We start from the raw sequence: 21,195 nt of genomic DNA on the forward strand, positions 1-21,195 counted from the left end.
TTATGACGCGTGCACCTCAAAATTGCCACTAAGAATGCCACCGTGGAGCCCCTCCAAAGCACCGTCCTGACACAGAGACTGGTCAGCAGCCCATGTAAGTGTTTTAAATAGGCACCACATCTGGGCCCAGAGTGTCCCGGCGCTCAGTCCCAGCTGCAGGCTTGTAATTTGGGTCGCTGTTGCTGCGCGGAGAGGCTGTGGTCGGAGCACTTTCAGCCCTGGCTTTAGGCATCTAGATGGGAGGGTCTGAGCTCAAGCCCTAGACACATAGAGAGGAAACGGCCTTGCTCTCACGGCAAACCGCTGACATGAAGCAAGAGCACACACACTCAGAGATCCTCAATGGGTGAGTCTTTTGTTTTCAAATGGGACGGTTGTTGTCATTTGAAAATGGGTTGTGTGAATGACCAGGTAGGTGTCGTATGAATGCTGAGATATTAGTCTGGTTTTGGTGAGTGTGGTCTGAGTGAGATGTATCAGACCATAGCTAGTGGATCAGAGTTAGTCTTACAGGACAGGCTGTCAGGACTCTGGTGCGTTTGTAGCTGGACAGGAAACAGAGATCAGAGTCCTAGGTTAAGTAAGAGCCAATTTTATCTAGTATGGCAGAATTGTAGGTTGTGTAAGTGCCACTTTTATCTAGTATGGCAGAATCCTAGGTTGTGTAAGTGCCACTTTTAACTAGGCTATGGCAAGGTGGATTAAAGACAGCATTTGGTGAATATCTGGAAATTTCATTTTTTGTTAAAAGATCATTTGGAAAATAATCTAAATCATTTGAGATTTGAGAGTTCTGATAGTTTTTTTGTTTTGTTTTTTTGACGGTACAGACCATACCAGCAAGCATATGTATTGAATATAAATAAAACAGTTCAGTTCGACTTAAAATTGATATCATCGCTATTTGATATTCAAGCTAAATAAATACTCAGAAATGTAATTATTGTAAGCATAGCATCAGCCTCTGTTACAGCAATTCAACTTTACTATAAGAAAGACTATATTACATGCTGTAGAAATTGTAGTTTTCTTTTAATTGTACTAGTAAACATTTCATTATGATCCGTTCAGCCCTGACTGGTACAAGTTTTATAAGGCAATAGGAAAAATCCTTGAAATTGATCCTTACATTTAACCTATAAGTTACAATGTCTCTTTGTCTGATTATGTCTACAACTGGACAACGTTAAACTGAGTTCAGTGGTGGAAATCATAAACAATATCGTTCAGCATACACTAGCAATACAGAGTGTTTTGACCGTGAGAGTCAGGTCGTGCCATCAATCATTGATGATTCTGAGAGGATAACTGAGATGATCAGGTGTTCTCTGATTCAAAACCAGACCAATATCAACAGGTGAATTTTGGCAGTGGGTCTCAATCTATTCACAATAAATTCACCACCTGTATACAAGTGCAGTTTCTTTGCTCAACCCCATTTGTCTTTCAATTCAAATGACTCAGTGTGGACAGTGTGGCGTCTGTGGTGGAAAGTCCCATGCTCAGGACACTTAGCCCCCTTAAAGCCATGTTGTGAGGATTGTGAGTCTTCTGTGCTCGCCTAATAGGCAGAGAACAGGAAACAGCAACTGTGACATGACGGCTAAGTGCGGTTTGGGTTAGAGCGAGACAAGGGGCTGGCCGGATATGACAAGCCCTACAGGGCCCCTCACAGTGCATAATCTCCTTCAGACACTGAGACATTATCAATTAGCTCCCAGACTGTCACTAGCTTCCGTCAGTCTGTCCGTCCAGCGGCACCGTTTTGGCTGGACAGTAACATGGTTGAGTGGATGTGCGAGACCCTATGGCTCTGTCGGTGAAAAAGAAGGGATTCGTTGGCTCAACTCACCCTAGTGTGAAAATGTGTCTTAATCGCTATAAGTAAGTAGATATTTAGCTGGCTTGTTTTTAATACCAATCTGCAGTTCAGTGTGTGGCCCTAGTTATTAATGACGGGATGTGCTGAAAGATATGATTTTTGTTCTACATGCAAAGTCTTTCTCTTCCAGTAAAATAACTTTGATTTTTAGGCGAAGGTAAAGAACATCCTATGCTGAGAATATTGGAGGTGAATGTATGCTTCTGGAAGTGGCTTGTTGTTGTTGGTCACAGCATTGTTGTGGTTTCCCTTAACACTACTGTCACTACTGTGTTTGATAATCAGATAGAGTCAATGTGTGTGTGTGTGTGTGTGTGTGTGTGTGTGTGTGTGTGTGTGTGTTGCTTCTTGATTTAAAATGGCTTCTCATCCAATGCAGATGCAATGAAATCACAACTTGAAAAAATATGGTCTCAGTTTTTGTTGCTTGAACTTAGCACAAGGCTTTCGGTTTTCTATTCTCAGAAAGGCTATAATTATTGTTAAGAGCCAACTTCCTTTTTTAAAAGAGGAAAGCACATATTTGGAGCCAGTAGGAAGTGACGCAGGGGGGGAAAGCCAAGTGTAGCAAATGGCAGAAAGACTACTCAAGAATCTGTTTCCGTGGTGCAAAGTCAGGCTTTCACAAAGAACAACCTGAAAATAATACACAAAGGAATAGAGAATTTTCCAACCAAAGCTTCCTCTTTGTGATGCGCTAGAATGAATGCCCTCAATAGACTGCTCATGTGTTTACATGCAACTCCAATTGTTCATCCAAACTCCTCCAAGTATCCACTCTGACCAGTAAACACGGAGCTGTTACACTGTGCAGAGGAGGATTCTGGCTTAGAAATGGTTAGAAATGGAAACGTACCCTCACTGCCTGTCAAAGAATGGGGTCCCTTATTTTGAAAGCCAGGATGACTTTTGCACAATGGTGTGGCGTTAGCTGACCTTTCCCACGTGGACAACTTAAAGACACTGCCGTCTTCATGGACTAAATAGAGTGACAACGCGGGGAGCAATGCTGTATATCCTAACCACCACTGTTTTTTGAAGTCATGCTGACACTCGTGTGGAACAAATGGCCTCAGTGTGAGTGCAGCGCAGGTTAGGGTCAAGCTGATTCAGCAAGGTCAGACACCCGTTTCCCCTTCCTTTAGTCCAGCCAGGGAGTCGGCATTAGCTGATAATTTACATGTTTATGTTCCTGCTACAGGCTGTAGTTCACGGACACTGGATTAAGAGGCTACTTGACAGTGAATCAGTAGGCCCGGTCACAGACACTGGATCAGTGCGATAGTGCACTATTGAATGAATGAATTTGTTTTGTAAAATGCAAGGAAGCCACTTCAGCACGTACACTGTTCAAATTGCTAATTGGTTTAGCCATGACCATGACTGCTTACTTTTGTTATTCTGTATTAGTAGGGCTAATACTTTTACAAGACATAGGCCTATTCAAACAATTTCATGTCATTACGCCATGAACCATATCATATAGATGTGTCCTCTGAAATAAGCTACATTCACTTAGGAAATGGCTTTAAATAGTGTGAATGACAAACACCACAACATTACAACTTCATGATTCAGAGCAGGTCCATACTATGTTACCCCTTATATGTGTGTCTATGAATCACTGCTATATTTGTTTGAACTGTTGTCATTGTCATTGTTATGATGGATCACAACTGCTTTTGGGGTCAACAATTTAGAGAGCTTTCACACACACACACACACACATGTGCGCGCAGCAGAGCATGAGGGTTGTGTATATTACGTCCACAGGGCTGCAACAATTAATCAATTCATCAATTAGTAGTCAACTATTGAATTAATCTCCAACTATTTTGTAAAACGGATAATTGGTTTGGGTCATTTTGAAGGAAAATACCTCAAAATTTGCTGATTGCCGCTTAGTCTTTTCTGGTTTTATTTGCTCCTTAATGGCAGTAAATATCTTTATATCAAATATCAAAACAAGGGATTTGAGGACAAAATGATGGGCTTTGGGAAACACCAATCGACAGTTTTCACCATTTGTTATTAATTTAATGTCAATGTCAATTTATTTATATAGCACATTTTAAAAACAACAAAGGTTGACCAAAGTGCTGTAAAAAATAAAATAAAATAAAACAATACAAATACTAGTAATTGAAGCAGCAATTTAACAACTAATTGATTAGTTGTCCACAAGAGAGCTGTTGTCATGGTGAGATATATGGAAATACAGGGTTGTTAAGAAAGTTCTGTATTACTCTTTCATTTCTATGGACCCTTTCAACAAGGTAAACACAAACAATGCTTAAACATTCTATTTGGGCCCAAATCTACTTCCTCTGCATTAAGATAACATATGGAATGTTAAAAAGGAAGTCTTGTGGGGCCAACTATGATGCTGATAGTGGAACTCTCTTGAAAGGGTCCATACATGCGCTGCATGTTACAAAGAAATAATGTTTTTGTTAACCACAACAAAATTCTGGCTGTATGTGGCTTGCCGATGACTGCCATGGAAATTCCTCGAGCTGTCCTTTTGGGTCTTTCAGTACCGCTACCTTCCTTTAGAGCAGGGGTTCCCAAACTTTTCCACGACAATGCCCCCCAAATACCACTAGGTTCTTGCCAAGGACCCCTGTGATGTGTTATTAAACCCATCGAGAATACTACGGCAAATGTAAAAATACATTAAGCTAATCCTAATAATTATTTTAGCCACAAACACTTCGCGATGGAGCATACAGTGTGTAAAAATTGTATTTGGGGCTTTCTGCTATGTGAGAGCTATCACTCTACTATTATTCCCAGTCATCAGGGAAATATAATAAGCCAGTTATCATGGAAAATATAATGTTCAGATATGCGACACATTATTGTAATGGCATTGTATAACAACCTAGTAATAAGTATATTTTAAAAATTTCAAATGTATTTATTTGTTGCTTTTATTTTTCCTTCCAACTTGCTGAGGCCCCCCTGGCACCACCTCGCGGCCCCCCAGGGGACGCCGGCCCCCACTTTGAAAACCACTGCTTTAGAGTTTTACCGATTCCACTGGCCTGCTTACCACTACACAGGCAGAGACCCAACCCCCAACTTATGGAAACATAGCATTGCAAGGAAATCAGAGTGGAATAAACCATTATAGTCATCATCTGACAGTATTTACTATGAGCATGACAGCATCTCAACTCACAGAATCAGGATAGGAAGGCTTTCTAATAAACAAAAGTCAGCTGGTCCTGGAGTCTGTGGAAATTAGAATGACACAGATAAACCCTAAACTGACCCTGCTATTGCACACATTCCAAAGAAATCTGACAGTGGTTGTGGTTGACTGACCAATTGTATAGTATGACATCATTATTTGACTGGCTTTAAACCTTCTCGTTAGTTACTCTTGAAGTCACACTTGTTTCAAGTTTCAGCATCACATCCAGTAAGACAAAACATAAAGGATATACCCGTAACGTAAAGGATATAAAAATAACATGTAATATATATCGCATGCAGTCTGCACCTCGAACTGCACACACAGAAGTTAAAGATAATGTTACATTTACTATTCTGTTTTTAATGTTTGTCTGCACATTTTCCTCACATTTATCTGTGAACAATGGAGAAAGATGCCAGGGTCTGAGAGGATCTAAGACAGCCTTTCAAAGACAACACTTCTGGTCTTCACCCTTCTGTGGTAAACAGTTGTACAAAAAGCATGAATAGTCATCACTGCATCAAGTGTCATCTCAGATTGACCTATTGCTTATTAGATGACCTGAATGGACTCAAAATGGACACATGCATGGTCATCTTGTGTCATGGCTTTATGACTTTATGAAACCCTGGTCAAACTGGCAGAGTGGAATGGACTCACTGTAACATCATGAAATTGAAGTTTTTTACAATAAAAATTAAAATTTGAACTGAAAGCACTGAAAGCATTTTTCAGTATTAAAAAGCTAGGTGCTAATGTTGCATAGTCATGAAGCTTGTCAGAGATACAGGTACAACTACAGGTACAACTTGCAGATTTTAGAGCCTGTTTTAAAGCGTTTGTGTTGCATCATAACATTATACATTTCATGTTCATGTTATACTGGACACAGTGGTCGTTGTTGTAGATACGTAAATGTGTATATATTAAATGATGTGTTGGGTCATTCTGAATATATTATATGAATATATCAAAGCCGTGTTGGGTCATTCTGTGATACATCAGTCGTGGGTTGTTAGTTGGAGAATAGCTTGTTTTGTGTACAATAAATTTATACTTTTTTGAAGTAACTTTGACCTTTAAGTGCACAAGTAGATGTTAAGAAATCATCTGAGCTCTAAATTAAACCTTACGGTCAGACATGCAGACCTCTTAAAGCCAACAAAGAAGTAGTGTGTGTGTGTGTGTGAGAGAGAGAGAGAGAGAGAGAGTGTGTGTGTGTGACTGTGTTGGTGTTCCTTCCCTTCATTAATCTACTCAGTGGACAACCCAGCGTTTCAAAAACTGTCACAGGAGTAGAAATGGATGTTGCTTTTGGCCCTGAAGTTCTGCTGGACAGCCCCAAGTGTTTAGCATAGACTAAACTCATCTTATTATTTTAGTCTCACAGTCCACTATAAGACATCCGTCGTTATCTCTTAAGTTCAGACTGATTTGGAGATAACAGAAAGCTTGAGGCCCTTAAATGTTTCCCGTTAGAGACTCAGCTACTCGGAGGAGTAGTCTACATTCCTGCGTTCTTCTGAGAGGTTTAAGCCTTTGTTCTGCTTACTGGGTTAAATTACCCCTGCAATCTGGGCCCATGTTCAGTCAGAAAGCCTGACTGTGTTTGTCCCATAGCATTTAATCTTCCTTATCCACCCCACCCAGCATCTCCAGGCTCATGTCAAGGGGAAATCAGATACCTCTCGGGTCAGTCTAGGGGATTTTTCGGGCCTCCGTCATCGGTTTGGTCTCAGGTCTTGCTTGGAGCTACCCAGCGCCGCCGCAAACTAAGTAGACCCACAGCCAGAGTCATCAGGGAGACAGGAAGTGGGAGACCTAGTGAAACAATCAGCAACTCCAAAGGGGCACGCGCATTCCAGGGGAAGCGTCCCAGCTTCCTGACTGAGCGCGCGCATCCGCTTTAGGCTCAGGTTGGTCGGCTTGAGGGGGCTCCGGCGCTAACAGCAGCTCGCGCTGGCTGGCTGGGTCCAGGCACTAGGCGCTCTGACTCACACCGGGCCCTTATTTTGTGGTGGAAAAAACTCTCTCGCTCGTACACGCACGCAGTCCTCCGCCCTGCCTGAGGCGCAGAGGCAGCAGCAGCAGCAGCAGCAGCAGAGCGGAGAGGCAGGAGCAGAATGGGCGAGAATTCCCCAGTTCCGAGTGTGAGGAGACAGAGGAGCAGGAGGTAAGAACCTCAGTGGGATGGAGAGAGGGGGAAAAGGGAACAGACGGAGTGTTATTCTTAACCCCTGGCACTGGTGAGTCAGCGTTCTGACGTGTCTGAGCGACTGAGACAGGCCCAGTGGCCCAGAGAAAGCGAGAGCGATGCTGTGCAGTCGCCTGATGGACAAGACTGAAAGTAACGTGGTTGAACGGCGGCTATCTTCTTAATCTAATTTGCTGAAAATAACTAGTCGCCTGAGACTCTGTGTGGTCATGTATCCTGAGAGAGAGAGAGAGTTGAGGAATGGCTATAAATGGCGGTTCAGACACAAATGAATGCAGTTTCAAATGAAAGGCTGTCTTCTTTCCTTTCTCTTACACTTCATTCATATCTACAATGCCTTTGTTTACTTTGTATATTTAACGGGAGTATGAGAAATGCTTACAGCATAATGACATGCATTTCTATTTTCAGTCAAATGACTAAGTGTAGATTTCCTCTTCATGCTTGGAGCTGAAATGGTGGTGAGTTGGTCTGGGAGGTGCCCTTGGTGAGCTTCTCTCTTCTGATAAACAAATGATGGGCTTGGGATGAACTCACTGACCACAAGTGTCTTCTGAAGCTCTGAGGACAAAGACAGGGCTTGATCTTCCACACAGAGTTAGTCCTGTTACAACGACATCTTGTCTCCTTTGTCGCCTTTTTTAGTCATTGTTGCTAAGATAAGAGGAAACCCGAGAGTAAGCGTTTGCATTCCAGTAAGTTATTTCACTGTGCCTATAAAGTTGCGTTTGTGAACTTGAGAGAGAGAGAGAGAGAGACTGTTTTCTCGAGCTCTCTGTCAATGGTCAATATTATATAATATATATAATTTGACCATGATGTTACGTTTGTTTTGTGAATCACCATACGGGTATCGTATCATCTGTCAATAGAATCTTATCAATTAAATCTTGTCAATAGAATCTGAGCATGTTCTAACCAAGCGTTTGTCCACCTTTTCCGCAGGAACATGTCAGCACCTCAGCTTTCCTGGCCCGTTCCCATGAGGGCCATCGGGGCCCAGAACCTTCTGACAATGCCCGGGGGCGTCACCACATCCGGATACCTCCACAAGAAAGGCGGGAGCCAGTTTAGTCTCATGAAATGTGAGTCTTTTGGTCAAGTTTGGTCACTCTCTCTCTCAAGTTTGTAACTTTAGGATTCATTAATGTCTCTCATATTTGTAACAATTATAGTCTTCCAGTACTCTAAATTAATACATTTTAAGATTCCTGATGTCTGTCTTTTATTATATCGCTCATTCAGTTCCTTCCATTTTATCCTGTTTGAGTATTGTCAGTCTGTAATAGAAAAAGTGTACGGTAATACAACATTTGTATCTGATGCAGGATCTTTCTTCTCTTGCTCCTGTTCTCAGGGCCCTTACGCTACATAATAATTCACAAAGGATGTGTGTACTACTTTAAAACCAGCACCTCCGCCACACCACAAGGGGCTTTCTCACTCAGTGGTTACAACAGGTCAGTATGCAGAACTGAAGCAGAACGTTTCTGAACTCTGTCAAACTGAGGGTCCTGTTCAGCAGTTTGTTAGTGGGCTGTATTGCAGCCGCAAACACAAACACACACACACACGCACACGCCATACATATGCAACACACACACACACACACGCCATACACATGCCACACACGCCAAACACACACCACACACACACCACACACACACACACAGACACACACGCACAGAGACACACACACACACACACACACACACACACACACACACATATTGGGCTGTACAAGCTGTACTACAGTAAGTCTGGTTTGTACTAATGCCTCATTCCACTGTTGGCATGACTGTGTGTGATAAGTGGATCAATTTGTTGCAATACCTCTGTTTTGAGAAATACCTACAGTTTGCTATAGGCAGAGTGTTATAGTGAGCCAGGGTTTCCTCGTGGACATGTGATTGCAAGGTGTATGTGTGTTTCAGTTAGCCTATTATCTGGTTTGATTTGCATTGAGCTCAATGAGCATCAAACCAGCTAATAGGCTAACTGAAATACACACCATGCCAATCTCTAGGTATGGTGAAGGGTATGTGATGATGTGGGGTTATTTTAATTCCAAAGGCCAAGGGAACTTTATCAGGAAGCATAGTATCCTGGATCCATTAAATAACTGGCCTTTAAAAATAAAAATCTGCCTGTCTCTATGGGAATTCAACATAGGTTTAACATAGGGGTGTGAATACTTATGCACCATGTATTTTAATGAAGAACATATATTTATTTACGATACATTAAGACACAAAGAAGATTGGTGTCCTTAAAGGTTGGATGTTTCCTCATTTTTTTAATTAAGGCATTAAGATCCATGTGCAAAAGATGATTTTTTTTATTCCTCTTTTTAGTCAACTTTAGCATGGGGCTGAATACTTTTTATAGGCACTGTACCTCCTAGACAAATAACGTTTCAGAATGTGGTCTCAAATATGCATTTTAGCATTACATCCGTGACATTAAATTTACGTCTATACTCCACAAGCGTAGGCTATCTCTGGTTCTTTGACAGGATGCTGTTTGGAATAACCGCATTACTGTTACTTTTTTTATATAGATGGAACTTCCTCTTTCGACATAGGTTATAGTGCCAACCAGTTTCATTTCAATGCATTTGGTGGAGCTACATTATGAGTCCTTTTGGCATCGTGACTTGATGGAATGTGTCCTGTCTTAGTCATCTGAACATGTTCTGCTCCTGTAGAGAACAATGTACATTAGACCCACTGTAAGTGCAGTGCATATATGAGCACATATGTGCACTGCCACTCAAAAAAGTAGGGGCATTTTGATTAGATCTTTATGTTTGTGGGAGAGACATTAGTGTCTTATTACTGACTAAATGGGCAGATGGGCATGATCATGATGAAACTTCTGAGGTGATGCAGACATCTTGTTATGCATCTTGCAACGAACACCAAAACATATTCACTGACGATGTTAATTTGCATTTAACTTAAGCCACGCAACGCTTTGCTCAAAAGGAGTGTGTGTTATTTCAACACCTACATGCGTATGGTTTTATGTTTCGATGTTTCAAAAGTACTGAGCCAACAAAGGGTGCTGTTTGAGACCACTGGCAACATTTCCCCTGAATTAAACAAGAAATATCCCCGTCAAGCAGGGTACTTTCTGAAGAAAAGTTTCTGTCCCTGTCCATAGTTCACTCCATTTTGTCTGTTTCTTCCTCCCTGTTGTGAGCACGGGGGTCAAAGGCAGCGTGGCTAATTATTGACCACAACTACTCCTACGCGGCAGCAGCGGTGTATAAATAGCCGTTTCACATGGTTGCATCATGACATGCTGGGCTTTGCCTGCGTAGCCTGTTTCCATATCTAGGCTGTGTAGGCCTAAAGCAAGACATATCACAGCAAAGAACAACCAAATAATTGAAGACAGTGAAGGATTGTATCTGACAGTATGCCCTCACATGTTGTTTTGAGTCTTAAGGCGAACATGTGTTTTAGCATGAAATCGTGAGCATAAATCAAGTTACAAAGTAATACCTTAATCGGTTGAGGAGTGAATTATTTTCGTTGTTCCTTCTAGAATTCTCATTTTTCATGTACTGTGATTGGATTTGCAGGGTTATGAGAGCAGCGGAAGAGACAACATCCAGTAACGTGTTCCCCTTCAAGGTTGTGCACTTCAGTAAGAGACACAGAACCTGGTACTTCTCTGCAGCCAGCGAGGATGAGAGAAGGGTAAGGGGCGCATCTGTGTTCACTAAAGAGGGTACATATGTTGAGGGCATAGAATAGTCATTCTCAAGGCATGATTGAGAAATTAGTCATTTGTTACATATTAGTCATATGTTTCAATTTATTTGATTTGTTGACAGAAATGGATGTGTCATTTGAGGAGAGAAATCGACCACTATAATGACCGCAGAGACACCTGTGTTCCGAGGTGAAAAACACAACCCCTCGCCCCTCCTCACTCCACACACACACACACACACACACACACACACACATGCATACTGAGATCTGACATAGTTCAACTAATGAGCTAGTCCTCGGCTGAAGTCTTTACACACACCCTCTGCTTTGCATTGCCTTTGCCTACCTGAGAGAATGTATTTAGCAGTTTGCTTTTGCATCTGGACATCTGAACTGGACAAATAAGTTGTTTAATTTCATAGTGCATTTGTACTCCAGAATATGTTTTTCACCCCCATAATGCAGTTCCAGAAGCTACTACCTTCTTACAAATGGGAAATGGGGAAAAAGAGACCCCTGGGGGCAGCTTGAGATGTTGCACATAAATGACACATGCTGTGGTGACCGTTTCTGTTCCGAGCAGCTTTCTTTAGGGAGTGAGGTTTTGGTCATGGAAACTATGCACACACAGTTTCCGATCACTGAATGTTTGCTTAATGTGCACTTTATCTTCTGCTGGATAAAGGTTTTAGATCTCTTGAGCTTTCACTTCCCTCTACGCCTATGCACACAATCAACACTTTTGTTTTAGAAATGGATGGATGGATAGGTGGATGGATGGATGGATGGATGGATGCACGGTTTGATGGATGGATGGATGGATGGTTTAATGTTACTGACTGTTACTGTTCCCTGGACAGTGACTCAGACTCTGATGCGGAGAGTTTCTATGGGCCAATTGAGTGTCCACTGGACATCACCCACACTGCTGAGAATCCTGAAGGTGGTAAGTTCTCTAAAGTTCACCATGATGTCATAATAGAATTTAATGGGCTCCTGAGCTGAGGAAACCCAAGCCAGACTTTTGAGCAATGTTGCTGGGCAAACGTTGTACTGGCATTGATATTGGGAAGCAAATGTTTCTCTGGAGAGCATTAATCATCAGAAGGCAAGTTGTTGTGATCATCCAGTGACATATGGACATATGGAAACATTTATGTGGTTGCTCAGCAAGATTGCTCAAAAAGTTGCTCCATGTATCAGCACTTGTAGTCTTCTCATTTTGATACTGGAATGCTGTATTCAAGTGCATAATCAGAGATCATTACGCAATTGTGCAATGCATTTCTCTCTGAGATGTGCAATTACTTGAAAGAAAGTACTTTCATTAGTACTTTAATTGGGTTGTTCAGGTGTCGAATCTTCATTAGTTAATGTTTTTAATTTAGATTACCTCCTGGAAGAGGACTCCGATGAAGAGGATTACCTGAAGCCTGATGGACCATCTCCAACTTCAGGTACAATCAACCGAACTGGGAAAACATTTATGGTGCAGATATGAAAATGGGTCTTTCAAGAGGGGTCTAGCATACACTTAATTAATTAAGTGGTTCTTAGTTATGGTCTGTATATTATGATGTTTATTTCTATTAGGCTATTGATCATTGATATTGCGTTGACATTATTGTTAATTATTGCTATTTTCCTTAATGTAGTCTTCAAGCATCTGCTAAATCATATAACCATAACCATGAAAATAAATACTGTATTGTGCATTGCAGTCTGTTTTTTCATGAGTAAATGCCTACATTACTTGAGTACTGATTCAGAGGTTAACTTTGGTTGTTTTTATTTGTTGTTTAGGTCGACCCATTGCGCCCCCTCCCTCGTACCCCCCTCCTCCCGTGCCCTACCATCCTCACCCAAACTCACTGTCCGCTTTCTCTAAGGGGCCTCCACCCACACCTCCACCCATCCCGAAGAAGCCGCCCCCATCCTACCCTGTGCCCACCCCATGTAGCCTACCCCCGTGCTTTCCCCCGCCAATGCCCCACGCGCCAACGCCCCCCGTGCCCAAACCCGCGGCCTTGCGGGGCCCTCCCCTTCCATCCCTGGACAGCCTGAAGAAGCAGATCAGCACACGGACGGCCTCCACTATGCCCCTCGTGGAGAGCCGGGACCGGAAGCTCAGTCCCTCCGAGTTTGCTCCAGCCCCGGCCACACTTCCGTTCGTCAAGAAGCCGCCCCCCTTCGCTCCGCCCAACAGACCCCCTCCTCCTTCCGTATCCAACCACGCCCTCCTCCACAAGCCCCCACCTCCCATGCCCCCTAACCTAGGTGCGAAGCCCCCGAGCCAGCCGCCCACCACCTCGCCCAACCTCTCTCTGGTCAAACCCAAGCTAACTCCTCCTAAACCTCCTCTTCCGGGCCAAGCCATGCTCACTCCAAGAGGACCTTCACTGCAGTAGGCACCTTTTTTTTAATGTCTGTAGAACAAACACTGCTAAAGACCACCCATAGGCCCATGTTAAATATATTTAATGAATGGTAAACAGCAACTAATGAAATAAAATATAGAGGAGTTATTTTCACAAGGTCAGTTTTACAGTATGTCTGAGGTATTTATATTAGATGGTAAAGATACAAAAATAAATAAGCTTTAAATGTAGAGTACTTGCATATAAAATCTACATAAACATCTAAAGGAACCAGAGGTTTATTCTTCAGCTGAACTTTTGATGGCCCTCAATGAGGAAATCTTTGTCATAACATGACTGAAATAGTCGTATTATTTCTACGAGGCTGTAAATGTTTAAAAATACGTTGGTCCACCAGAAATGGGACTCAGGTCATGGTCAACACTTGCCTTTCTCTCCAGAAGATCGTCTCCAGATGGGCAGAGCTTTCGCTCCTTGGGGGACGAGATGCCTGGCGTGGTGAAGAAGCTAGCGAAGCTGAAGAGGGGAGCGGAGGACGACTCTGACGACGACTATGAGAACGTAAGTGAAGCTCACACTTACATATACCCACACACACTCACGCACATGCACACACACACACACACACACACACACACACACACACACGCACACGCACACACACACACACACACACACGCACACTTACAAATACCCACACACACTCACGCACATACGTACACACACACACACACACACGCACACTTACATATACCTACACACACTCACACACACCCACATACACACGCACGCACGCACGCACACACACGCACACACACACACACACACACACACACACACACACACACACACAGAGGGGCTTCCTGTCCACACTGCAGCTCAGCTGCACACTCACACATTTTTATTGATGTGTGTCAGCCATAAAGACGCTACAGAGAAACCATGGCCTAATCTTACTCTGGAGGAAACCAATATATGTCAAAGCTGCATATGCCAAGACTATATCAAAATAAGACCTAAGCTCTCATATGTGGTTTACATGCACATTTGAGTCTGAGAGCACATCAAGTGGAACATTTAGCAAGGCGTGTTGAGCAAGACTAGAACTGTTCAGATTAGAAGCATTGTTGGAGTTGATTTGGCACTGAACACTGAACCATAGGGGTGCACTACAGTGTCACTGAATGTATACACGGAGTTAGGAATGTGAAGGGACGTCTGTAGTTCTTTGGACATTAATATAGGGTGTTTGCAGATCTTTTGCATGTTTACTTTATACTGTACATCATGTATATCTGTTTTCATTTTTACTTTACATATATCTATTTAGGTGCAACTGCCAGATTCAGTGTTTGTGGAGACAACCGAAACCAGCATTGTTGAAAGGTAAGGCCTTCCACTGTACTCCACACCATAAGGTTATACCATAGTTTGGGGAAGTTTTTTTTTCTAGAGCCAGTATTAACACAGGATGTCATGACTTACAATTTATGTCAAAATACACCCAAATGAACAGTTCATTAATTTCCATTACAAGCCTGTACTGTTGACCTTTGACAGTGTGGTGTATGGACTATTGCCCTGCAAAACTGTTTTTGCCAAGATTGTGTGCACGGATGTTAGTATATGTTAAATGACAGTGCCATTTACGTCAGTGAGTATATTTAAAAATGAATGGAAATTCCACTGTTATTTCAATGCACAAACATCCTGATGTAGGCAGATGCGAAACCTTGTTTCCACTCTGCCACTATACTGCCACCTACTGGTGCAGGAGAGGAGTTACATAAACAAGCCCTTAGGGGGAGTTTTAGCTTGCACCATTCACAAATTTTAGTGAGGACTATGCTTGCCTAGCAGTTTGTTTGGAAAAGTACATAGATCATGAATAATTCTAACCCTAAATGGACTCTCTAATAGGACTCTTTGTGTGTGTGTATGTACACAAACAAAGGTTCTCATAGTGCCCTCTGGTGCTTAAATTAACCTTCATTTGTTGTCTCCTACAGAATGTTTAAAGATTGGTGTGGTAGCTGTCCGCAAGATGGACTTTACTGCTTCCGCAAGTCAGGAACTAAAACATCCAAGGTTCATTTCTCTCAATACTATTATATGTACTGTTTGTGCAAGGTTGAGTGTGTGTGTGTGTGTGTGTGTGTGTGGTGTATGTGAGAGAAAATTTGCATCTATTCACCACTTTTGTTTCTATACATAGGTGCTTGTTGTGTGGGATGTGAGCTTAATAAAAGCAAGGAACTACAGACTCTTTGAAGAGGTGAGTTGTTGTGGGAATAACATCCATCATCATTCTAAACCCAGACAAGGTGACGTGTCAAAACAACCATAATGTATGTGTCATGTAGTGATGATATTTAACAGTGCAATACCATGACATCCTAATACAGCTCAGTAATCATACATGTGTAGCCTGCATGTCACTCTGAGCTCACACCTGACTGTTGTTCCTTCCCTCCCAGGACTCAAAGTTCTTCCTGGAGACGGACTGCACCTTTACCTCGCTGGCCGAACTGGTAGAGTACTACCACGGTCATCCGCTTCCCAACCACGGTTCGCTCTGTTTGCAGAAGCCATACGGCTACACTCCACCCAGGTGACCTCACCTATCTGCCTGCAAGGGACTCATGTCACCCACCAGTGATTAACTGGCTGCCTGCCTGTGTACAGCGGCTCCAGACTCCCATGCCTGGAGTCAAGCACCCCCTGCAGGATGAGACTTGTCACTACAGATGCCCCCCCCCACCATCACCCAGTCATGTGGGAGGACACATATAATGTCTGTGTGTGTGTGTGTGTGTGTGTGTGTGGACGCTGCAGGGACAGAGGAAAAGGATATACTGTTATGTTCGTTCCCTCTGAATACCCACATTCTCCGCAGTGGACTGAAGAAGGGTCTGGAAACTGCAAGTGGCGATGAATCATGTCAGATTTGTCGTGGGGTTGAAAAGGCCAAGGGCTCAAATGCCAAGGCAATACAAACTGCGGTTGACTGCCTTGACTGGACCCCGTTAAAAAGGTTGAGCTGGAACAGATGTTCAAGAAAGACAAAGGAAGGAGCATTACGAGGACATCACAGTGTTAAGTTGTTTGAAAATGTGTGTGTTCTTTGCGTATTTGAAACGCCGCACACAAGATAACAGATCTGCTGAGGGGTAACGCCTGTAGCTCATTGAGAAATGACTTTTGAATAGAGGGGACATTTAAGGTGTCCTATATATTCATATCAGAAGGACGCTATCTATTCTGAGTTACAGGTTCATGTACTGACACACACTCTCCTGTAGCTCTGCTAGTGGAGCAACTTGCAAGTAATGCCAAGGTCATAGAGTTCAGACACACAGACACTGGTAAAATGTAAACATACTTTGTACTGTTATGTAAATACATGCATTTGTAAGTGTGCTAGCAAAACAGTATGTACATTATTACAGTATATTTTAATAATAATATTTGTAAATTAAAGGATTTGTATAGTAAATCTGAGCAAAAATGTGTTATCACACTAACATCATCAGAGTGGCTTCTCTTGAAAAGCCTCAGTATAATATTTTCTATTTCTTATTATCATAAATCAAATATGCAAAGAAGCAGCTTCTATGTCAATGAATAGATGAAGCTGAATAGATAAATAGATAGCTGAAGTGCCCTTGAGCAAGGCACCTAACCCCTCACTGCTCCCCGAGCGCCGCCATTGTAGCAGGCAGCTCACTGCGCCGGGATTAGTGTGTGCTTCACTTCACTGTGTGTTCACTGTGTGCTGTTTGTGTTTCACTAATTCACTGATTGGGTTAAATGCAGAAACCAAATTTCCCTCACGGGATCAAAAAAGTATATATACTTACTTATACTTAGATGAACAGGCTGTCTATATTGCCTCCAATCCCTTATCCTTTTCTACTCAAACACAGAAATGTTACACATTGCATTTGCAATTTAGCAATACTAGGTCATTGTACATTTCTGCTAAATATATATAATAATGCAATTTAGTATGTATATGTATAATGTATAGGTTCAGAATGAAGAAAACATATATTGTTTTGTATTATGCATTACGATGCTACATCATAAAGAAAAGTGTTCATGTTTATTTAGATTAACTGAAACCGTAGATACTGTATGTCCACTCTAACAATGAACAAAGAAACCTATTGCAAATTGCAGTGAGATGAGCACAAGACAGCAAGGTGACTGGCAGGCAGTCTTTCCTGGGGGAACCAAACCCACACAGAGGCATACATACCAACATACTGGTTAACCTGTACATTTACTCATTTAGCAGACACTGTTGTCCAAAGTGACTGACATATGTCAACTATATTACAAGGGATTACAGAGCAACTTGAGGTTAAGTACCTTGCTCAAGGGCACAACGGTGGAAGCCGGGAATTGAACCCACAACGTTCAGGCTACTGCATGCTAGCCCAGCTCCTTAAACACTACACTACCACCGCTAACTATGTTCATACTATAGGTGTGATAGTTGACCAGTCATGCATAATTCTCTCTATCAGATCCATTACAAAATACAGGCTCACAACAGATATTGTGTTCATGGAGGCGCTGTGGTGCAACTGGCTACAGCGACCACGCCACATTTGGGCCCAAGTGCCCACGGGAACAAGGGTTTGAGTCAGACCCAGTCATTTCCGGAACCCGTCCCATGTCTCTCTCCCACTCACTTCCTGTCACTCTGTTCACTGTTCTATCTCAATAAAGGCAAAAAAAACCCCCATAAAATATAATTAAAACTAATCCTGTGTTCATTTTTATAGATGGTAGGCCTGGCCCAGGAGTATAAGACTTCAGTAGACCTGTGCCAGATGAGAGCTGGAACTGTTCATGAGATGATATTCCCATATCAAAAGAACATTTTAAAGGAGATCCCTTTATCATCTCTTCAGTTTCCCTCAAACAACATTTTTTAGGCTTAAGTTTTCAGATTTCTGTATGAACCAAATATTTTTGACTTTGTTGGATTTTGCCCTTTGCCCGCCTTTTAAAGGAGAATTCCGGTGTGATATTGACCTAAAGTGTATTGAAACATGATACCGAGTGTGAACGGATGTCTCATAGCCCATCTCGGCTTGTCCCCTGCACTCCAAAATCTGGCGCTAGTTAGCCGATGCTACCAACTGCTTTTTCAATAGTGGTGCTTTGGCATCGGGCTAATATTCCAAAAATAATTCAGTAGAAATGCATGGATTCCAGTTGCTGCTACTGGAGGAAACTGGAATCCATGCATTTCCACTGAATTATTTTTGGAATCTGATCCCTTATCATACCTGTTCATTCTTACTCGTTGCTCGACTTATCGTGACTAAATTCAAGATGGCTGCAAACGCTAAACTTCGTGAAGATACTGTCTGTATAAATCGTCTTGTAAGTAAACTACCAGTGCTTTTTCAAAGTTCTCAATGTCTCGTTTTAAATGTCAGGGCCCTCGGAAGTCTACCAATGAAGTGTGGAGATACATTGAGCCTCGTAAATGGGTGTAAAACAGTGATTTATTTGCATGGCTAGCCCGATGCCGAAGCACCACTATTGAAAAAGCTGTTGGTAGTATCGGCTAACTAGCGCCAGATTTTGGAGTGCAGGGGACAAGCCGAGATGGGCTATGAGACATATGTTCACACGTACGTACGTATCATGTTTCAATACACTTTAGGTCAATATCACACCGGAATTCTCCTTTAACCCTCCTGTTATCCTTGGGGTCAATTTGACCCCAAGCAACGTTTAACATCATAAAATATATGGTTCACTTTTTTTTTTTTTTGCTTCATGTTTCATGACTTTTCCTCAATTGAAGGGTACAACAGAGTTAGCATGAAATTTGTACAATGATATGTTTTCAATGTCCTATACAAATATTTTGTACATTGATGTTCCTTGGGGTCAGTTTGACCCCAGCTGTATGAAACATAGGATACATGAATATTTGACACATTATGGATATATTTTTATTTGATTAGTATGAGAACATATTGTTATTATCATTATTACATACAGAAGTACTTATTACATATAAGTCATTTTGGCAGGACTGTATAAGTCAAAAGGGGAAGCAACAGCAAGCATTTGGGCTGCTGACACTGGATGGGCAATATTGCCAGCCAGGGTTCCAAGGTTCATAAAGGGGTGTGGGGGGGTGGGGGGTGGGATTGTTTTGTAGGGCTTTTGGTGGTGGCTATTCCACTCTTGTTAAGTACCTGTCACAAAAAAAAACTGGGTAACAATATGAATTATAATCATTTTCTGAGGGTTTATTTAGCTGGGGTCAAATTGACCCCAAGGTTAAAGAGTGTCGGTAAGATTTGAGGATAACACAAGGGTTAAACTAAGTGCCCTATGCGTTCATTGCTCTGCAGTAATCAGTTGTTTAAAGAGCATGCCTTTACAACCACTTCAGGGTTGCTACGTTTCACTTCGTTGACTTTTCTCACTCCCCATCTGTCTTTTTGTATATCTCTATTCTATGTCTCCTTGTTTCTCTATCATGGATTTTCACACAGAGGTTGCTTGGATTCATTTGAATGGTCTCAAGAGTGAGTGGCCTAATGGTCTCAGAGATTTTAGTAAACATCTCAGAAACATTGGCATTCTGATCAAGCTGCAGGCAACTCCTAGAGGTGATAGACCAACCATTCATAGATACTTACAGTCCTCCAGCCATGAATCCTCATTATGTGATCCCGACAAGTGTAAACACAACATTCCATTTAGTCATTAATACCCTATGTCTGAAATCATTAACTAAACCACTAAACGGGGTGTTTAAGGGAAAGATAGTAAAACCATCCTATTCTGTGTGGACATTCTGTGTCTGAGGCTGAGCAACCAGGTATGTTCAATACTCTGAATGTTTGTCTTATTATTACACATGTTTATGATTCAGTAGCTTGTACATGAGGAATAAATTCTAATTTCTTGATCCACTTTAAATATTTTTTATATTAAATATTATCTGAGAAGTACAACATGTCAACAGTGTTAGAGCAACACTTGACGGTTCAGTTTCATAATCAAAGAGCAAAGCACATTCTGATGTAGGCCTACCTGGCTAACCACCAGGGTTTGGTGTGTTAAACGTAGTATGTTTCCACTGACTGCTGGATGTCTGCCTTCAAGGTCATTATATAACTGTTATTCTTGTGCATTCTTCGTCACCAAACATCTGTTCCAGATAAGCAGAACAGCACTGATTAGGGTAGCATGTCACCCCTCTGTCCTGAAGTGTCTGAATATGTAGACTGGGTTGACAAAAAAAAAATACTCCCCCTGTCAACCTGAAAGAAAGTACTTACGCTCATTTTGATTTCAGGCTTTTCTGATCAAGTCAGTCTGGTGAATCAACAACGTAAGCTAAATTCTCTCCATCTGCAAATGTAGGCTACAATGTGAGGTCTTGTCTCCCTATTGCCACTGCCTGACTCTAATGCCAATATCACTCCTTATATAATTCGGCAAGAAATATCATATTTATATGAATTGCAGGGCTATAAATTGCCACAACAAAACCATAGCATCATCGACAAAATACAGATAATTATGTATCCCCACACAATGCTTTTACCTAATATGAAATCAAAACATTTTCTTTTATCCTAACACTTTAAGATGTAGGCATATCCCCTGAGATCTCATCAATTACAGTGCTCTGCATGAGTATGTGTATGTGGATGCTGAACGTCAGGCAATGAATGGGTGTCTAGGTAGTGTGTGTGAACTGTTTAATATACGGGAGAGGGGAACAAAGGGTTAAGTTAAATACA

General features: G+C 42.0%; 1 protein-coding gene across 6 annotated transcripts; it reads left to right on the plus strand.

Moving 5' to 3' along the window:
* Nucleotides 1-319: 319 nt before the first annotated feature.
* On the plus strand, nt 320-16,898 carry sh3bp2 (SH3-domain binding protein 2). Of its 6 annotated transcripts, none has more exons than XM_048234217.1 (13): nt 320-346; nt 8,245-8,384; nt 8,657-8,759; nt 10,889-11,006; nt 11,144-11,211; nt 11,885-11,970; nt 12,413-12,481; nt 12,828-13,428; nt 13,843-13,963; nt 14,733-14,788; nt 15,412-15,490; nt 15,618-15,677; nt 15,880-16,898. In XM_048234217.1, the coding sequence occupies exons 2-13, from the start codon at nt 8,249-8,251 to the stop codon at nt 16,015-16,017; spliced, it is 1,635 nt and encodes a 544-aa protein (XP_048090174.1). In that variant the 5' UTR covers nt 320-346; nt 8,245-8,248; the 3' UTR covers nt 16,018-16,898. The 6 variants fall into 6 exon arrangements, with proteins under 6 accessions (XP_048090174.1, XP_048090171.1, XP_048090172.1 ...); XM_048234214.1 differs by lacking the exon at nt 320-346 and adding an exon at nt 1,735-1,884; XM_048234215.1 differs by lacking the exon at nt 320-346 and adding an exon at nt 1,735-1,884 and having other exon boundaries at nt 13,846-13,963.
* Nucleotides 16,899-21,195: the final 4,297 nt, after the last annotated feature.

Source organism: Alosa alosa, chromosome 23 (assembly GCF_017589495.1).
Source record: "Alosa alosa isolate M-15738 ecotype Scorff River chromosome 23, AALO_Geno_1.1, whole genome shotgun sequence".
Lineage (NCBI taxonomy): Eukaryota > Metazoa > Chordata > Actinopteri > Clupeiformes > Clupeidae > Alosa > Alosa alosa.